At 42.1% G+C, this 18,223-nt stretch overlaps 1 protein-coding gene across 6 annotated transcripts in view; it reads right to left on the reverse strand.

Annotated features, from left to right (window-relative positions):
• EPHA5 (EPH receptor A5) overlaps window positions 1–18,223 on the reverse strand; it is a 334,695-nt gene that overhangs the window by 39,315 nt on the left and 277,157 nt on the right. For all 6 annotated transcript variants that reach the window (XM_039540351.1, XM_039540355.1, XM_039540353.1 and 3 more), the window contains 3 exons: window positions 10,055–10,122; window positions 6,399–6,524; window positions 4,613–4,798 (listed from right to left, as the gene is read on the reverse strand). In XM_039540351.1, the coding sequence (XP_039396285.1) occupies window positions 4,613–4,798; window positions 6,399–6,524; window positions 10,055–10,122 (380 nt within the window). The remainder of the gene's footprint in view (window positions 1–4,612; window positions 4,799–6,398; window positions 6,525–10,054; window positions 10,123–18,223) is intronic.

Consider the following 18,223-nt stretch of genomic DNA (forward strand, 5'->3'; position numbering starts at 1 on the left):
AAAACCAGGACAGATGGTGGGGGGTCATAGGAGCCTATATAAGAAAAAAAAACCCAAATTGGGACTGTCCCTATAAAATCGGGACATCTGGTCACCCTAGTCATTTACACAAATGTCAAGCATATACTGGTAGATCAGTGAGAAGGGGCATGAATGTAGCTCGGGCCCTGATCAGCTTTGTGACGCAGACTTGTCTCTTTGTGGCTCCGAGAGATGAAGTGAGAAGCCTGCGGCAAAGTAGGGAATTGAACCCTTCAGAGAATTTTTTACTGATGAGAAAGTGAGGTGCAGAGAAACGATGTGACTTATGCAAGGTCACACAACAAGCCTTGATAGAACACAGAATGGAACGCAGGTCCCCCCAGTCCCAGGCTAACACATAACCATTCCTCCTGCCTCCCTCGCATTTGCACAGGGTAAAATGTCACTCCATTGATTTAGCTAGGCACTTACAGGATTCAGGGCCTCTCATTGACTTCCAATAGGGCTTGGGCTCCTAAAACTCTTAGGCACACCTGAAAAATCTCCCCATATTTATTATCCAGCAGTCACTATTTTTCAGATGACCATGTGCTAATTACGTAAACAATCCAGGACTTTGTTGGGGTTTGGTGTTTATATTTAAAAATTTGGTTTTCTTTAAAAATGGAATTTTAGCCTGAAAAAAATCAAGAAAGGGGTCAGTGGCTACAATTTTGGACGGACTATTGAAAGAGAAGGGAAACACGGTTTTACGTTACTTAAATTTTGAATTTGAATTTAAATTAATTATTTTCCCTCCAGCCCTTGAAAATGTTGGGGTTTGGGACCCAAACAGACTTTATATATAAAATTTCAACTGAAGTGAACAAACGGGCTTATGCCAAGAGTGAGTATGACGTTACCAAGGGGCAGGGGAATGTAGAAAGCAACAGGTGATCCAGAATTTATTAGATTAATCAGAGCTACTTCATTCAGGATCCTCCCTCTTCTTAAAGAAGCAGACTCTTAACATAAGGCAGTGCAACTCTGTTTTTTTTAGTTTGAATCTTGATTACATGTGAGCCAAGGGCACTGAATTAAAAACTATGCCTGTAAAATAGTCTGCTCTCTCCTGAATATTTGCAGGAATAGTGGCAAGGAAAAGGCATATCCAGAAAGGACCGTAGCTAAGGCCTTAATACAAGTGGAGGCAGTTCACAATGGACCAGAAGCCCAAGGGACTCAGTGGCTGAAGTGCAGTACCAGTGACAGCTCTTATCCACCCATGCAGATCAGCTTGAAGGGACAGAACTCAGCAACGGAAATAGACTTGGGGGAGCCCAGGGCTGACCAAGATCAGCTAACTCTTCTAAAGCGATTTTTAAACATTTTTTAAAAGCAATTTTTAGTGCAGACAACTTATTTTCTAGGCTCTATGGCATACGAAGGGATGCTATTGATTGTATGGTATGTGTCAGTGTCAGAAGCAAACAAGACAAAGTTCAAGAAGTTATGAGGGGGAGTGGGCAGGGCTAGTATTTTCTGCTTCTTTAGTGGTGATTTTCTTACTCTCGTAGGAATTATAATATATGATGTAACTGATATAAGTACCATATAGATGGAGGTGATAGATCTGCAGTCAGGAAATTGGTGAACACATGATAACTTGCCTATGACTGCATTACCTGTCCCCCAATCCCTCTCCCTGAGATTTAATCTCACATCCAATCCCCTGAGCAGCTTCAAGGATTTGAAGTAAATGGAAGACTTGTGCAGATTTCAATGAGTTTGGGATCAGACCTTCAAACAGCATTGCTCTAAGAAAAATCAACCTTCCTTCTCTAAATGTGGAATTCTGTCCCACAAGTAACACTACCCAAGGCCCAGGATGCACAAGACTCGGGCCTGGATTAGACAAAAAAAAAGTCACAGCTTGATTTAGTTGGGGATTGGTCCTGCTTTAGGCAGGGGGTTGGACTAGATGACCTCCTGAGGTCCCTTCCAACCCTGTGTTTCTATGATTCTATGATTAAAGTCCAATATTACACACCCCTGTAGGGCTGGACATAGGCGTTTTCCACCAAGAACCATAGAAGGGTCATAGCAATCATATGACCTGGCAGATCGTGCATTGGCCTGAGACTGTGGTTCTGTTCCCAACTTGGTCAGTGACTTTGGGCTAGCCACTTTAATGGCTCTCTGTCTCAGTTTCCCCATTTGTAATAATGATACTGACCTCCTTTGTAAAGTACTTTGAGCTGTACTGACGAAAGTGCTACATAAGAGCTAGGTATTCTCATCATGTTGGTTTTATGCCTAGAAAGGCATAAGGTTAACGCTGAGAGTGTTCGATGTTCCCTTGCTCTGAGTTCTGTAGTGTTGAACTCATGGTACCTAAGGCACAAGGCTTCTCATCCCAGACTCATACTGGTAAAACCTCTACGCTATGCATCACAACCATGTATTCCATAGTTAGTCAGATAGAATTGTTCACTGGATTTTAGCTGTTAAGTAACATATTTTAAAGTTGCACTAGTTATATACTTTGTAAATAGTAATATAAAGAATAGTAAAAAAAATGGTGCCTACTATTTTTCCTATCTAAATTTTTCGATAGGCAAAACTCAGAAATGGAATGGGCAAATTCGGAGGGTTAGGTTAGACACCAAATTACGTGATTTGCACATGCAAGTGCAGGCTGCGTGTACCCCCAAAGCCATAGGATATTTTTCATTATTTTATTTTTTTCCTAAATCTTTTAGGAAATTAAATCTAGTACAAACACAATAAAAAGACTCGACTGCAAACAAACACCACTTCTCAAAATACTGCAGATAATGTAGATAAGCAAAGACAAAGTGAGTGGCTAGAACTTTTTATGGGCTTTTGTTTTGCAAATCCCAATTAAAATACCTCATTGCTTTAAATAAAAAGAACCATAACATTTGCGAAGCTATCTCTGGTGACTGTGGGCTATCGTAGGAATTTTGCCACAATACCAATAAAGTTGATATTTAAATGGTTCCAACCAACCTTTGGAGTTATCCCTCATTAAGATGGGTAGACTAAAGTGGGCATTTCTCAGCTGAAGATTTTTTTTCCCTCCAATGCTGAGTTAAAACTAAATTGGCTAATATTGTTAAGGCCCTTTGCAACAAAAAAAGGCTAGAAATAGCTTCCTTTAATGAAGCTCAATTTTTGCTGGAAACAGCCAAAAAATCCTGCAAATGATTAAAACCAGATGCCTGATTCCGCCCCCCGCCCCCCACCATTGTAAATCTGCAAAGCGCCAGATAAAGCTGGTTTACACCAGCTGGGGGATCTGGCTCAACATCTTTAACCCTATAATCTCAGTTTTGTTCCAAAACTTCGTTTGGACTTGAAAATTTCCATGCTTATTCTCAGACCAGAAACAATTTGTCTGAAACAAACCATTCAAGCTGTTTTGGAGTGAAAAGACAATAAAAACTTAACATCTTTCTGATATTTGCAAAAGACAAACAAGCACAACCCTTTTGTGTGTATCTACAGCTCCCATATGGGCTGGTTGTACACGCTCAGAGGTCTCATCCATTCAGTCCATCTTAAAATCTAGAGTCTGGAACAAAACTGGTCTGAAGAAATTATTTAAGGTTATGCTAACCCACCTGTTAGACTCCAGGGGCATTGGTACCGGGATATGTAGTCAATGATTTGACAGTTAACCTTTCCCCAGGAACCCCACACACTCCCGCTCCCAGCAAGGGGGATTTCTATTACTCCTGGCAGTTCTAGAGGGAGCTTGTGTTACAGTATATCTATATTGCAATCAGAGGTGTGACTGCAGAATGTGTAGGCACACCTGAGCTAGCTTTGATGGCGCTAGCTTGCGTAACAATAGCAGTGAAGCCGGGTCGTAGCACAGGTTGTACAAGACCACCTGGGACCCTGGGTATGTATTTGAGTGACCAGTCTGTGATGCTGCTCATGCTGCCACAGCTCCAGTGCTACGGTTCTCATTATAATGTAGACATGCCATTAGTTAAGGTCATTCATAGTCCTACCCTGTTCAGATGTGCTTCTGCCCCACTGCCCTGCTACCAAAGTTCCTACTGGCATCTTTTATCCTCAGTAAAGGGGCCACTCAGTGCAACAAACATAAGTCTACTCGCAGCACTGCAGGCTGGGAACTTGCTGCATTATTTAACTGCATCACAACAGAGTGGGAGGGAGGAAGGGAAAGGTGCAGCATGGCACCATCCCATAGTGTTCTGGGTAACCCAGCTAATCCAGTCATGACAAATTTACAGAAACACTACAACTTAGAAGACCTGTGTTCTTTTCCCAGCTCTGGTCACTAAGTGGCTGGATGATCTTGGGCAAGTCACTTCACCTCATTATGCTTTGTCTTGTCTGAATAGCTTGCAAACTCTTCAGGATAGAAAGTACCTCTCATTGTGTGTGTACAGGACTTAACACAATGGGGGCACACTGTGCATTTTTTAGTTTGCAGTTTTAGTAACTACAATGTTCCTTCCTGGCTGTTTTTGTGAGAGATGACAAGTTTAGCAACCTTCACTTTAAAGTTGAACAAGTTCTCCTGACTCCCGGGGATTATAACGAAGATCAGCCTATTTGCTTCATCAATGAGCAGACAGCAGCGGGTACGTACTTTTTGTGACAACACCTTCCAAGTGAATGATATTGGGATGGTCGAACTGTCCCATGATGCTTGCTTCCCCCAGGAAATCTCGTCTTTGCTTTTCAGTATAGCCCACTTTGAGGGTTTTTATGGCCACTGGAAACTCGCGTTTTCCAGGCAGTTTCAGACGCCCACTACAAACTTCTCCAAATTCACCTGAAGAGAACAAAGTAAATAATTATTGTATGTCTGAAAAGCACCTTGCACGTTTGTGGACATTTCAGTACATTAGCAACAGTAAATGATGGTTAATGATAAACAAGGATGACATAGTAACACAAGAAGGGACAACTACAATGATCTAGGCTGACCGCCTGTGTAACACAAGCCATGGAATTCCACGCACTCAAGATTGTTATAGAGGCCAGAATCTTGTGGCTGAACATGAAACATCTTTTAGAAAGACACCCAGCCTCGTTTTACAGACTCCAAGTGATGGAGAATCTACCATATTCCTAGGTAAGTTGTTCCAATGGTTAATGATCCTCACACTTAAAAAGCTGCCTTGTTTCCAAATTGAATTTTCCTAACTTCAACTTCCAGCCATCAGATCAGGTTATGCCTTTGTCTGTTGGATTAAAGAATCCTCCAGTATCAGACATCACTGGAATAAATTGCCTAGGGCGGTTGTGGACTCTCCATCATTGAAGATTTTTAAGAGCAGGTTGGACAAACACCTGTCAGGGATGATCTAGATAATACTTAGTCCTGACAGGAATGCAGGGGACTGGACTAGATGACCTCTCAAAGTCCCTTCCAGTCCTAAGATTCTATGATCTATGATCTTCCTGTGTAGGTAATTAGAGACCATGATCAAGTCACCTCTGAACCCTGTCTCTGGTAAGTTAAATAGACAGAGCTCCTTTAGTCTTCATTGTAAGGTGTGAGACAAGGCAGTTGAGGTCAGATAATATCTTTTAACGGACCAACTTCTGTTGGTGGAAAGTACAGCTTTAGTGCTACACTGAGATCTTCAGGTCTGGGGAAGGAAATCAGAACGTCTGAGCTAAATTGAACTTGAAATAGATTGTTAAGCATAAGGGGTAACATGTTATAGGTGGTCACCTGAAAGGAAGTGGACATTTGAGGGTTAGATTGTTATACAGAAAAGGTTTGAAGTGGGCAGTTAAGGGGAGCGGGCAGTCTGGTGTGTTACAAATTGTTGTCATGAGACATAAAACCAGTGTCCCTGTCAAGTCAGTGGGCTTTGGTGTCTAGCAGAGTTATGAAATTAAGTTCCCAAGCCTGTCTTTTTGAGGTATTGTGCATGTTTCCTTTGAAGATTAATAATGAAATATAAGATATGGAGCTTTGTGAAAAGTGTTTGCCCATGGGTGATAGGGCGTCTTTGTCTTTTCAATCACTATGTTCTCAGATGAACTCACATAAAAATGATAGAAAAAAACCCAAACACCTCACCTATCTTGTCTCTCTCATATCCTGGGATCAATATGCCTACAGCAATGCGGCAAACAACATTGGAAAGTGTGTTTTCTGCACCACAATTCATTCTCAAAGTTCTTCTCTGAACCCGTTCCCATTTTTCAACAACCTTTTTAAAGTGTGGACCTCAAAACTGGACATGGTATTCCAATAGTGGTCTCGCAAGTACTGTACACTAAGGTAAGCACTCACAATGGGCATACACAATACAAATATTTGACCGGCCTGTTCTGTGATTTTGAACAGCAATGTGATAAGTTCCTCCAGGATGTTAATGGCAGTTAGAAGATAGTGATTAAAGATAGCTCCATACCGGCTCCGATAACTCTTTCAATTGTTATGCATGAAGCTTCAATTTCCTTGGCAAATTCATGGACGGCTTGATTGGGGTCTTCATAGGTATGTGGGTCAATATAAGTCCTTACTCCAGGCAATTTAACTGTAAACATAAGAACATAAGAACATAAGAACATAAGAAAGGCCGTACTGGGTCAGACCAAAGGTCCATCTAGCCCAGTATCTGTCTACCGACAGTGGCCAATGCCAGGTGCCCCTGAGGGAGTGAACCTAACAGGCAATGATCAAGTGATCTCTCTCCTGCCATCCATCTCCATCCTCGGACACCATTCTTACCCATCCTGGCTAATAGCCATTTATGGACTAGCCACCATGAATTTATCCAGTCCCTTTTAAACATTGTTATAGTCCTAGCCTCACAACCTCCCTCAGGGTAGGAGTTCCACAAGTTGACTGTGCGTGATGTGAAGAAGAACTTTTTTTTTTTTTTTTTTTACCTGCTGCCTATTTTTTTTTTTTGGTGACCCCCCTAGTTGTCTATGGGAATAAGTAAATAACTTTTTTTTTTTTCTTTCTCAATCATCACATTCATTATTTTATTATACTCTATCATGTCCCCCCTCTCTCTCCTTTTTCAAAACTGAGAGTCCTAGCTTTAATCTTTCTAAACCCCTAATCATTTTTTTTGCTCTTTTTCTAACCTTTTAGTAGTAGAAGAATATTTTTTTGGAGTGAGAGACCACATCTGTACAGTATTCGAGATGTGGTGGTACCATGGATTTATATAAATATTCTCAGTCTTATTCTCTATCCCCTTTTTAATTATTCCTAACATCCTGTTTGCTTTTTTGACCGGCTCTGCACACTGCGTGGACATCTTCAGAGAACTATCCACGATAACTCCAAGATCTTTTTCCTGACTCGTTGTAGCTAAATTAGCCCCCATCATGTTGTATGTATAGTTGGGGTTATTTTTTCCAATGTGTTTTTTTAAACATAAATTAAAATTTAAATGGCACATGTAGTGATGGGTGAGGATAATACTAAGTTTATCTCTTGTGCCGACTTTACACACACTGGAGAACACTGTCGAGGAAAACCAATTTTCATGCAAAAATTAATAGCTGGACACTTTTTTAATACTTTGTATCTTGAAATGCAAGGCAGGAACACACTGCTGGAAAAATGTTACATTGTATTATTCAAGAAGAATACGGTACACCCATAACTTTCCTTACTACATTCAAAACCACTGGGGTGGTGTTCAGCTAAAATCATATGCAGACTTATAGGCTATATAAGTGCTGGCTGGAGACAGTGGTTAGAGTGTTAGCCTGGGTTAGTAGATCTGGGTTCATTCCTCTGCACCGCCACAGACCCTTGTGTGGCTTGGGCCAGTTATGTAGGTCCAGATTTTTAAAGAGACAAGGAGGGTGAGGTCATATCTTTTATTGGACCAACTTCTGTTGGTGAGAGAGATGAGCTTTCAAGGTTTTACAGAGCTCTTCGGGTCTTCTCCCACACCAGGAGGAGAGCTCTGTGTGAGCTCAAAAGCTGGTCTCTCTCACCAACAGAAGTTGGTCCAATAAAAGATATGACCTCACCCTCCTTGCCTCTCTAATATCCTGGGACCAACACAGCTACAGCAACACTACATACAACAGATTTTGAAGGTATTTAGGCACTGCTGCACTCAGTGTGGCAAAATCTACCAATTTAGGAGCCTAACTCTATTTTCAAAAGGGGTTTAGACCTTCAGGAGCCACCATCCCGTTGACAGTCTATGGAATTTAGACTCCTAAGTGCTTAAATCACTTTTGAAACATGAGATGTGGGTTCCTAAATCCATTAGGCGCTGCAACGCTGAGCACATCAATGCTTAATTACCTTCACAAAACTGGATCTTATTCTCAGATCCCCATCTGTAAAACTTGATAATCCTGCCCCACCTCACAGGTATGTAATGACTAAAGTCTGTGAGGTACTCAATGTTATGGAATAAGGACCATAGAGAGAAGACAGCCTAGGTGGACAACCCAGCCAGGGGAAAGATGAACTGAATGCGAAAGACCAACAGGGAAGAAATACGAAGAACCAGATTTTCAAAAGAGCTCAGTTCCCATTTAGACACATGGGAGGAAATTTTTTCCAAGTGATTTGTGCTCCTAATCTTTGAAAATCTCCTCTCTAATTGAGAACAACAGGAGTTGCTGTGTGCTGAGTCCGTTTGAAAATCTGGCCCAAAGAAACCATCACTGTCAGGCTGTGGAGCTGCAATGAATTATACCAGGGGTAGGCAACCTATGGCACGCGTGCCGAAGGCGGCATGCGAGCTGATTTTCAGTGGCACTCGCACTACCACCGGACCAGGGCGCTCTGCATTTTAATTTAATTTTAAATTAAGCTTCTTAAACGTTTTAAAAACCGTATTTATTTTACATATAACAATAGTTTAGTTCTATATTATAGACTTGTAGAAAGAGATCTAAAAACATTAAAATGTATTATTGGCATGTGAAACCTTAAATTAGAGTGAATAAATGAAGATTTGGCACAGCACTTCTGAAAGGTTGCCGACCCCTGAATTATACCTATCACCTAATCAACTACATTAGTTCAAATAGCGTTATCATGAATTAAAAGCTGCCCAGATCACATGTTTGCAGTACAACACATCTTCATGGTTGCACTCCTATGTAATAATAATAATAATAATAATTGTCTTTTTCCATGGGACTCAGGAGGGGGAAGGTACTTTCACAAGAATTATTGTTACTATTATTGTAAGTTTGCTTGAGAAGCATTAAAGCTACTGGCAGAGTAACTACTCATCAGTTTGAGTAAGAGGTTCACAATGCAGTCCTTGAATTGATTGGCTTCCTGCTGCCTGCATTAAATAGCAGTGATAGAGATTAGAATATACTCTAATGCAGACAAGGTAAAAATGCTTTGGATAAGTAACACCCAGCTCTTATACAGAAGCACTTGTCATCTATAGATCCCACAGCACTTGACAAAAGTTTTGTAAAATCTGACCCTAGATTTATAGAAGGCTATAGTAGTACTTCACATGTTCAAGTCTACCTACAATTGTTAACTAACTAATTCTCACAACACCCGAGTGTGGAAGGAGAAGTATTATACAGCTGAGGAAACTGAGGAAGAGAGCTGAGGTGGACTAAGTCCACATTGTTAGCAAAGAGAAAAATCTTTAGGTTCCAAAGCTTGTGCTCATTCATCCAAACTACAAAAGTGTCTGGCTGCAATGGATTAACCAAGCAAGATTAAAAATTATGTGCATCATGTAGTAGAGGACTGAGGAATGCAATAAAATTGTTGAGATATTACAGACTAAAAAGGTAAGTTATACTTAACTCACTCATTTGGGCCTCAATCCTGCAAAGATTTATGCATATGCTTAACTTTACACACGAGTACTCCCACTGAAGTCAATGGGACTATTTTATGCATAAAGTTAACCAAGTTCTTAAGTCTTTGCAGGATTGGGACCTTATTGCATAACAGAATCAACTGATCTCTTTTTCTACTGGATACCAACTTACAATTTGCTGAAAGAAATCTCGATTGTTATTCATTATTCTTAGTACCATGCAAAGCCAGAAATAAAAGCTGAGCCACAAATGCATATACATATTTTAAATCTTCACTTACTGTGGCCATTATGAAAGTGCATCTTTTCTTCTTCTGGATCTTGTTTAGCTTTGCTGTATCCACATCGCCTGGAACAGAATAAGCTTCGATCAGTCAGATATCAGAAATCATTTCATTAAGTGAATCATATGAAGCACGAGAACCCAGAACAGATTCACAGGGAGTCAATATACCTATGTCTTGCTGCAGAAATGCTATGCCAGTGTTATGTCATCAAAATATTCCCCTTAGTCTTTTATTTATTGAGAAGGAGGTTATTTGAATTTGTCAGAAGGACACTCCCTGGCTCTTACTGGCAGCAGATCTCAAAATGCTTTACAAAGGAGAGCAGTGTCACTATATCCATTCCACAGATGGGGAAACTGAGGCACAGAGTGATGAAATGATTTGCCCAGGGTGACCCAGCAAGCCAGTGGCAGAGCCAGGAACAGAATGTTATTCTCCTGAGTCCCAACATTATGCACTAGCCATTAGGCAACACTGACTCCATCTACATGGCCCACTGACTTTCAACTGGAAGTGTGCTCCTAAATCCTTTGGCTTTTTTTTTTAAATCCCAGCCAAAAATATTGTTAGTTTTGCTATTATTAAAAATAAAGGAATAAGGAGAAACAGGGAAAGACACCTGCCAGGAATATAATAAAACACAACAATCCTAGTTAGCATTTATACAGCACTTTTAGATCTCAAACTCTTTACAAGGGAAACCAGCTGCCATTATCTCCATCTTACAGATAGGCCAAAAGGAGGGAGCATAAAGGGAATGGGACTTGTCCAGAAAAACCTCACAACCTTCACAGATGGTTCATGCATTCCCAGGATGTAGTGTGCTTTCTGGGCAGCTCCAGCCTTTATGCACGGGCGCCATCATACATGCATTCCCCTCTTGCGTGTTAGTCACCTTACCCGTCCAAATCTTGAGATAAGTGTTTGGCTGCTTCTGCCTCGGCATGACCATCACTTGCTTGTGCTGCTCCCCCTCCCTCTAGCTGGTGTTAGTGCACTAAGATTATGCGGATACCTAAGATGTAATCAGTGGAGCACGACATGGGCACAAGGGGGCACGGTGGACGGCAGGATGTATTCTGCACATACCGTATCTAGATGGTACCAGAATTTTTCAAACTCATCACTTATGGACCAAGGATCTGATCCATGTGGGTGGATCCTCCCTATACAAATCTGCCTGTAAGGCGGAGCACAGGCTGCAGGAGGAAGGAAGGCTACAGGTATAAGGCCAGCATGCTTACCACAGCTGTAGCACCTCTGGCAGGCACCCTGGGTCTCAAACCTACGTGGGAGCCAAGCAAAAGCCTGACCCTCTGTACCACCGTACTGCAAGGTTTGATGAGGCAACCGCAGCTAGCACCCCACTGCCAAAGGCTCCACCCTCTGACTCAGCAGGGTCAGGTGACTAGCAGTGGACTGCTGATTGGACACCACCGGCTATAAAGCTTCCTGTTCCTTTCCCACCCCTTGTCTGAGCAACTAGTTGCTAGCCTGGTCTCCTGATGCCGCCTAGACTGCTGAGACCAAGTTCCTGCCTCCTTGCCTGGTTCTCGCTCCTGTTTCCTTGCTCTCCAGTTACTGGCCTTGGCTTTGACCCTTGGTGTGACTTCTGGCTCCAGTTTAACCCTCAGGCATGGCTTCTGACTCTTCCTCCAGCTGTGGCCTGACTCCTGACCCTGACTCTACTTTAGGCTCTGACCTCTAGGTCAGACCATCCATGTTCTGCACCCTGACAACCTCTATTAACGGTTCTTAATAAACAGACAGTTTAGCTTTAGAAACATGGAGTCCTGCTATCATCCAGCACACGACACACGAAACATGGTGGCAGCAGTCTAGTGCAGGGGTAGGCAACCTATGGCTCATGTGCCAAAGGTGGCACGTGAGCTGATTTTCAGTGGCACTCACACTGCCCGGGTCCTGGCCAGCGGTCCAGGGGGCTCTGCATTTTAATTTAATTTTAAATGACGCTTCTTAAACATTTTAAAAACCTTATTTACTTTACATACAACAATAGTTTAGTTATATGTTATAGACTTATAGAAAGACACCTTCTAAAAATGTTAAAATGTATTACTGGCATGCGAATCCTTGAATTAGAGTGAATAAATGAAGACTCGGCACCCCACTTCTGAAAGGTTGCTGACCCGTGAGACCCACAGTAGATTAACAGGCCAAAAAACCAGCACTCAGAGCAAGGAAGGAGCTGTGAAACACACCCCGTCCATGTGGTGTCCCACGGAAGTCAATCTACATGGTTGCCAGGGTCCAAGCCACAGACCCAATCGCCACATCAGGGCCTAAGAGTATTGTAAGGAGGCTAGTGGGAGAGTTGGGGGAAGGAAGGAAGGAAGGAGATTGTAGAGCTCATGGAAACAAAAGAGAGGCAGAGAAGAGAAGATGCTAGAGAGTGTGGGGGAAAGGGATGTTGAGAGACTATGGTTCGAGTGAGCTGAGGGTGGTGGGGCTGGCAGGTGACAGGGGGAGTCTTCAGTAAGCAACAAAGCCCACAGTGCAGAGCATGACCATGGCAATGGTCAGGGAACTGTCACCAGCAGAGAGCAGCTAGCACTGAAATCAGAGGGTAATTTGGTAGCCGGGTGGGAGTCACTGTGACGTGGAGTCCTGGGCAGCAGGGAGTCGCTTTTTCTGGTGCCTTGGCTCTGTTGCTGGTGGCTGCAGCATGAGGCACTAACCAGTGGCAAGGGCCTTTATAACCTTGTGCTAGGATGTGTATGGGGTAGGGTGGTTTGGGGGCAGCCCTGGCTACGTATGTCTAGGGCAGCAGTGGCTAGTCTCTCTGATAGGGGCAGAAGCCTCTGCATTCCCTCCTGGGTCTGCTGGTAATGGATATAGGCCGAAGCACTTTCCTGTTGGTTGGTGAGTCATTATAACCTGCCTTAGGCTGGACACAGCAGGGAGAGGCCTAGGTCCATGCCTGCAGTCTATCTACCGGTAAACAATATGCTGACATTGTTTTTGAGAGCACTGGGCATGCTGTGCCAGCCTCATTAAAATATCCTAAAATCCTTTGTCCTCTTTTATAGGTGAAATCAAAATTAACCATTTGTATTTTCCTAAAGATCCACATATTGTCAGCTGTTTATTTTAACATCCAATCACATGCCACATGGTACCCTCAGGTATTCTCTGGCTAGCTGGCTTAGTTGAGCTTCTGCTAGGGAATTATGGGAGTTTAACTTAGTCTCCAACAGTTCCCCTGGGCTCCCCAAAGTATCCTAAAAGGCCCTTTGAAATTTCCTAGAATCACCTGCTTAGGGGTGCTGTCCAAGAGATGTGAGACAGTTACCCGAAGGCAGTGAAACTGTAGTAGTGTAGTACAGGAGCAGTGTGGACATGAGGCAAAACTGAAATGGTCTTTAGCTCAGGACAGCATGGCCGATCTTGCTTTTGGGCTTACAATGGTGGTTGTCCACTTATTCAACCAGCAATTGTTCAATTTTCTAGTGTAGACAAGCCTTTCGTTTCATAAGAAAGTTAATCAAATCCTGCATTTCTTGCAGGCTCCAAACTCCACCAAGTGGGTGAACTCCATACTTCAGTGGGAGTTTTGGGTTCACCAGATCTAGAGCAGAGCTGGTTGAAAAATGTTGGGTATTGTCCCCACAGAAAATTTAAATTCCTTGTCAAAACGTGAAACACCCAAAACTGAAAACTACCCAAATCAAAACCCCAATTGTCCATTTTAAAAAAGGGCTGTTTTTCAACAAGTTCTATTTCTAGGAAAAGCATGTGCAGACCCTTCTCCTGTTTACCTTTTAAAGCAAACATGCTCCTCTCTCTGTCACACTCAAATCTCTCATCTGAATCCCTCTTCTGTAAGTACTCTTTCCTAACATTACCTTTCTCATTAAACGGGGCTCCTGAAAATTTAATTGTATGGAGATGCCTCCTATAAAATTGGAAATAATCCCTCACAAAGCGTGCTCTAAGAATACATTGGTGCAAAGTGGTTAATGTTTTACTAGCTAGGGTGATATTCAGAGAGTCGTTTTTGGTTGTGGCCATCTCTGGAGTTCTATAACATATGCAGCAGCAGGTCACATTAACATATAAAATCAGGCTCCGGAACCCCTGAAAGCACAATTAAAACAAGTAAAACTACAGCTGGTGTACAACTGGGTCTCAAGTAACAGTTCAGAATTGCTAACAAACCAATGTAGGAAACCTGTCCATTACATGTTATCTTCTGTCTCTGTCACCGATACACAGTCTTAACCAATGCGATAAATAAGCAATAAAAACCCCGTTCCTGGCTTAAATTGTACTTCTTCTCTTCTGGAATTTTAACAGTTTATTTTTTTCACAAGGAAGAGGCATAGTGTTCTTTCTTTACTTCTCCCCACCTTTCTATTGAAATTATATTTGATCTATTCCATCCAAAAATATGTGATTTCAGGATTATCAGGCATATAACATGCCTTTCAATAGTGATCTTCTCCCACATATGTGGTGTTATTGGCAAGTAAAAGTATCCAAATATTCTGCTTTTAAAAGACATTGGTGGAGGAGGGGGTGACGGGAATGGTTCCACTTTGTTGTATAATTTGATTTTCACATGTGCATTTATTTTTAATATTGATTGTAAAAGATGCAAAGCAAAGATGCCCAATGGACCGTCATCACTGTAATTTGATGGCGGCTGTAGATAATATAGATTTTGTATATCTTTTCTATATCACATATTGTGAAGATATAAAGACGTTGCTACCCGCTTTCTCTCCCACTGCTCTGAAGAAATTGGACAAGAAACTCAGTAAATCTGTAAAGCTCCTGAATCTCCACTGATTTACATTTGCTGAGGATCTGGATCTGTTTCAGTATCTTGAAAGCAATGTCCCCCCTGCAACATTATGTCGGTAGGGCCCATCACACTGAAGAGTAAGACCTCAATCATAGCTTGTGGTGTTTTTTAATAAAAGTATAAGAGAGGAAAAAAGACATTTAGATTTTAAATATTCTTATGGCATTGTGTCTGATATAAAACCTGCTTCCACACTGGCAAGCAGCTCATAAAATATTTATTGGGCAGATTATAAAAGTGAGGTTGTAAAATGATCCGTATATGGGTTTATAACATAAAGTGGAATGGAAGAAAGATGAAGAATCTGATTGGCAAAAGGTGGGACTGAACGTTACCTAGCATAACGTAAGTCACTTCACAAGAGCAAAAACGGAGAGATTGGGATAACTTACTGGTCTAAATTTGTTGTCTGTAGTGTGTGTGTTTGTGGTGTACTTGCTGCTTGACTGAAATATACAGTGTGGTCTGTTGGTTGGGGGACCCGTGTGCTGACCGTGTGTGTGCTGAGTCTAGCAGCCTCCTAGGCAAAGCTGAGAGCTTCTTAAGGAGGCTTTGATCCCTAAGCACTTTAGCCCCCATTAATCCTTAAGCAGAGGGTGTGGCTACTCTGTAAGACCAGGACTTTAAAAAGCCCGCTCCTAAGTGACCAGAGGAACTAGTGAACAGAAGTGGATAACAGGGGAGTTTCGTAAGGGATTTTAGAGGTGGGAGCCTGAGCCGGGGGGCTAGATACACTCAACATTCTTTAAACTTAAAGTCAAGCACCCCCTGATAAAAACAAAACAACAAAGGAACAAGCTGCAGGAGTAAAAGGAGAATGCAGGCAGAAATCCAGCAACAGAGTGGAGGCTATCCAGTTTATTGCACCCAATGCAGCATGTATGATTACCTGCCCTATGGGCTGGTGGGGTATGTCTGCATTCGGTTCCAGGGAGCTCCTGGCCCTTGGAGACCGCTTTCGGGCTTTGGAGACCAGAGTGGCTGAACTGAAGGAGCTAAGGGAGACAGAGAGGTACATAGATGAGACTTTCCGTGACACACTAGAATGGTCTCACCTCCAGTCTGACAGACTCTGTGCTGTTCAGGAGGAGAAAAGTCTCAGAAAAAAGAACATCCAACTGGAGCAGAGAGAAATTATCCCATAGTTGGGACCCTTCTTCCAGATGATGTTGTGGTGTCCTCTCGCACTGAGGTTACCTCTCCAGGTGAGGGAACTCCAGTTATTAGGAAGAGACAGGTATTGGTAATGGGCGATTCAATCATTAGAAACATAGATAGTTGGGTTTGTGATGACCGGGAGAACCGCATGGTGACTTGCCAGCCTGGTGTGAAGGTTGCGGATCTCTCGAGACATCTAGATAGACTTATGTGTAGTGCTGGGGAGGAGCCGGTGGTCATGGTACATGTAGGTACTAATGACATAGGGAAGGATAGGAGAGAGGTCCTGGAGGCCAAATTTAGGCAAGAGATTGAAGTCCAGGACCTCCATGGTTGCATTCTCTAAAATGCTTCCAGTTCCACACGCAGGGTCAGTTAGACAGGCAGCACTGCAGGGTCTCAATGCATGGATGAGACGATGGTGTACGGAGGAGGGTTTAGATTTATTAGGAACTGGGGAAACTTTTGGGAAAGTTGGAGCCTATACAGGAAGGACGGGCTCCACCTAAACCAAAATGGAACCAGATTACTGGCACTTAAAATTAAAAAGGTCATAAACTAAGTTTTTAAACTAAGGGCTGGGGGAAAGCCGACAGGTGCAGAGGAGAAAGTGGTTTGGAGAGAGACATCCCTTAGGGGAGGATCTACTAATGGAGATTGTCTATGTCTTGGTAAGAAGGAGAGGATGGAAGATGGTAAAATACAGGTACAATCTGATAAGAAACAGTCAAATGAAAAAAAGTCCCATTCAATTACATTATGTAATGGCAGACAGCTAAAAAGTGACAAGTTTTTAAAGTGCTTATATACCAATGCTAGAAGTCTAAATAATAAGATGGGTGATCTAGAGTGCCTAGTATTAAATGAGGATATTGATATAATAAGCATCACAGAAACTTGGAGGAATGAGGATAATCATTGGGACACAGTAATACCAGGGTACCAAATATATCAGAAGGACAGAATAGGTGGTGCTGGTGGGGGAGTGCCACTATATGTGAAAGAAATTGTAGAATCAAATGAAGTAAAAAGCTTAAATGAACCAAACTCTACCACAGAATCTCTATGCATAGTAATTCCATGCTTGAATAATAAGAATATAGCAGTAGGGATATATTACCGACCACCTGACTAGGATGGTGATAGTGACTGTGAAATGCTCAGGGAGATTAGAGGGGCTATTAAAATAAAAAAAACAACAACTCAATAATAATGGGGGATTTCGACCATCCCCATATTGATTGGGTACATGTCACTTCAGGATGAGATGCAGAGATAAAGTTTCTTGACACCTTAAATGACTGCTTCTTGGAGCAGCTAGTCCTGGAACCCACAAGAGGAGAGACAATTCTTGATTTAGTCCTAAGTGGAGCACAGGACCTGGTCCAAGAGGTGAATATAGCTGGACCGCTTGGTAATAGTGACCATAATATAACTAAATTTAACATCCCTGTGGCGGGGGAAACACCACAACAGCCCAACACTGTAGCATTTAATTTCAGAAAAGGGAACTACTCAAAAATGAGGAGGTTAGTTAAACAGAAATTAAAAGGTACAGTACCAAAAGTGAAATCCCTGCAAGCTGCATGGAAACTTTTGAAAGACACGATAATAGAGGCTCAAATTAAATGTATACCCCAAATTAAGAAACACAGTAAGAGAACCAAAAAAGTGCCACGTAGCTAAACAACAAAGTAAAAGAAGCAGTGAAAGGCAAAAGGGCATCCTTTAAAAAGTGGAAGTTAAATCCTAGTGAGGAAAATAGAAGGGAGCATAAACTCTGGCAAATGAAATGTAAAAATATAATTAAGTAGGCCAAAAAAGAATTTGAAGAACAGCGAGCCAACTACTATCATTCACGGTGTCACTTTCTTTTAAAAGTTGAGGTTATTTCAGACTGTGCCATCTTTCAAGTATTTTTCTCTGTAGGGCAGATTATTGTGAGTTAATATTTGTACCGTGGTAGCCCTTAAAGGTGCCAGTTATGGACTGGGACCCTGTTGTGGAAGGTACTAGGTGCCTATAATAAAAAGACAGTTCCTGTCCCAAAGAGCATACGGTCTATGGCCTTGATCTTGCAAAGACTTATGTGCATGCTTTACTTTAGGCACTGACTTGAAGTCAATGGCATCTCCCACTGACTTGGACGGAGCTAGAATTTCACCTTGTCAGTAGTC

The sequence above is a fragment of the Mauremys reevesii genome, linkage group 5 (genome assembly GCF_016161935.1).
Source record: "Mauremys reevesii isolate NIE-2019 linkage group 5, ASM1616193v1, whole genome shotgun sequence".
In the NCBI taxonomy this organism is placed as follows: Eukaryota; Metazoa; Chordata; order Testudines; family Geoemydidae; genus Mauremys; species Mauremys reevesii.